Source organism: Ascaphus truei, chromosome 20 (assembly GCF_040206685.1).
Source record: "Ascaphus truei isolate aAscTru1 chromosome 20, aAscTru1.hap1, whole genome shotgun sequence".
Taxonomy (NCBI): Eukaryota; Metazoa; Chordata; class Amphibia; order Anura; family Ascaphidae; genus Ascaphus; species Ascaphus truei.
The window spans coordinates 29,935,973-29,937,317 of NC_134502.1; the positions used below are offsets into that span (position 1 = coordinate 29,935,973).

Below are 1,345 nucleotides of genomic sequence, written 5' to 3' on the forward strand. Positions count from 1 at the left end.
TTGTACTTATTAGAACGGTCCCACCTAGAGTATCACTGAAGCCAAATATTTATATTAGTCTTAAAGAATAATATACAGTAACCACGTATGTTTGGATAAATATAATATGAAACATGCAAATGACAAATTCAAATGCATCAAAGTAACAGCATCACTATATTTATTGGGATTTACTAAGGGACTGTTTGTTTGGGACACTTTCTTCACCTGTTTTGCCCCCTGGAGACTTTGATAAATACCCCCTCACCTCCCCCCCTACATTGTACCTACCTGTAGTAATATACTTTGGTTGATTCTATGTGAGATGTAACAATAGCAATATATTACGCACTATAAGGACATATCCCCTTTATACCATCAGGCGATGTGTGATGGGGAGAACCTGGCTACAATCACAGAGCTCCAGCTTCTGGAATCCCAGAGACGTCACAGCCTGAAGACCATTCTCTTCTGCCTGTCCCTTGTGAGTCACTTTGTGACAGTACATGGACATCTCCTGATCACTGCATTAGTGCCATCGGGGCACCGGCTACACTCTCCCATCTACTTCTTCCTTAGAAGTCTGTCCATATCTGACATGATGCATACCACAAGTATTGTCCCTAACATGCTACATGTCACAGGGAGAGGTGGAGGCTCCATATCTGTTATTAATAACATCTCACTGTTTTACCTCTACAGAACATTAAGTGGTGAAGAGAGCTCTCTTCTTACAGTGATGTCCTATGACCGATATGTGGACATTAGCGATATCAGGCCATGGGTTTTAGGATTTTTAGCACCATGGATTGCAGGGATTTTCATATACAGATATCAGGCTCTGTTTTGGGGATCCATGGTAACTGATCGTTACTACTGTGATATTGTACCTCTTCTGAACTTTTCTTTCCCAAACACTCGGGTTGTAGAGATGGAAACTATAATGGCATACGTTCCTTGGATGCTCCTTTCATATATATTCATTGTGGCAAGTTATCTACCAGTTATTCTCACCGTCCCCAGGATTCCCTTCTCCACTGTGACACAGAAGTTCTCCTCTCCCAGCCTTTCTCCTCTCACTATTGTGTCTATATTTTATGGGACAATGATAGCTGAGTTTGTGGTACTACCCAATAAAGATTTATTGTAAGTAACCGTTTGTGCTTTGGTGACTCCATTGTTTAACTTCATCCTATACATTTGGGGTAATCCAGTGGTTTGGGGAAGTTTGAGTAATTGTATTAAGCGGACAGGTGAGAAACAGACACTTACAGTAAACAGATCAGGTGCCAACATATACATCAGCTTAGTACAATATGGGGTAGGTACATGATGTGGGGGCCACTCAGCGTGTTATTAACTGTAA

At 41.3% G+C, this 1,345-nt stretch overlaps 1 protein-coding gene across 1 annotated transcript; it reads left to right on the forward strand.

Moving 5' to 3' along the window:
• The first annotated feature begins 364 nt into the window (after positions 1–364).
• On the forward strand, positions 365–1,129 carry LOC142471130 (olfactory receptor 6J1-like). Its single transcript, XM_075577922.1, has one exon. The coding sequence runs from the start codon at positions 365–367 to the stop codon at positions 1,127–1,129; it is 765 nt and encodes a 254-aa protein (XP_075434037.1).
• The last annotated feature ends 216 nt before the right edge of the window (positions 1,130–1,345 follow it).

Coding starts and splice junctions, on each gene's coding strand:
- LOC142471130 (XM_075577922.1), top strand. CDS start 365: ATGTGTGATGGGGAGAACCTGGCTACAATCACAGAGCTCCAGCTTCTG.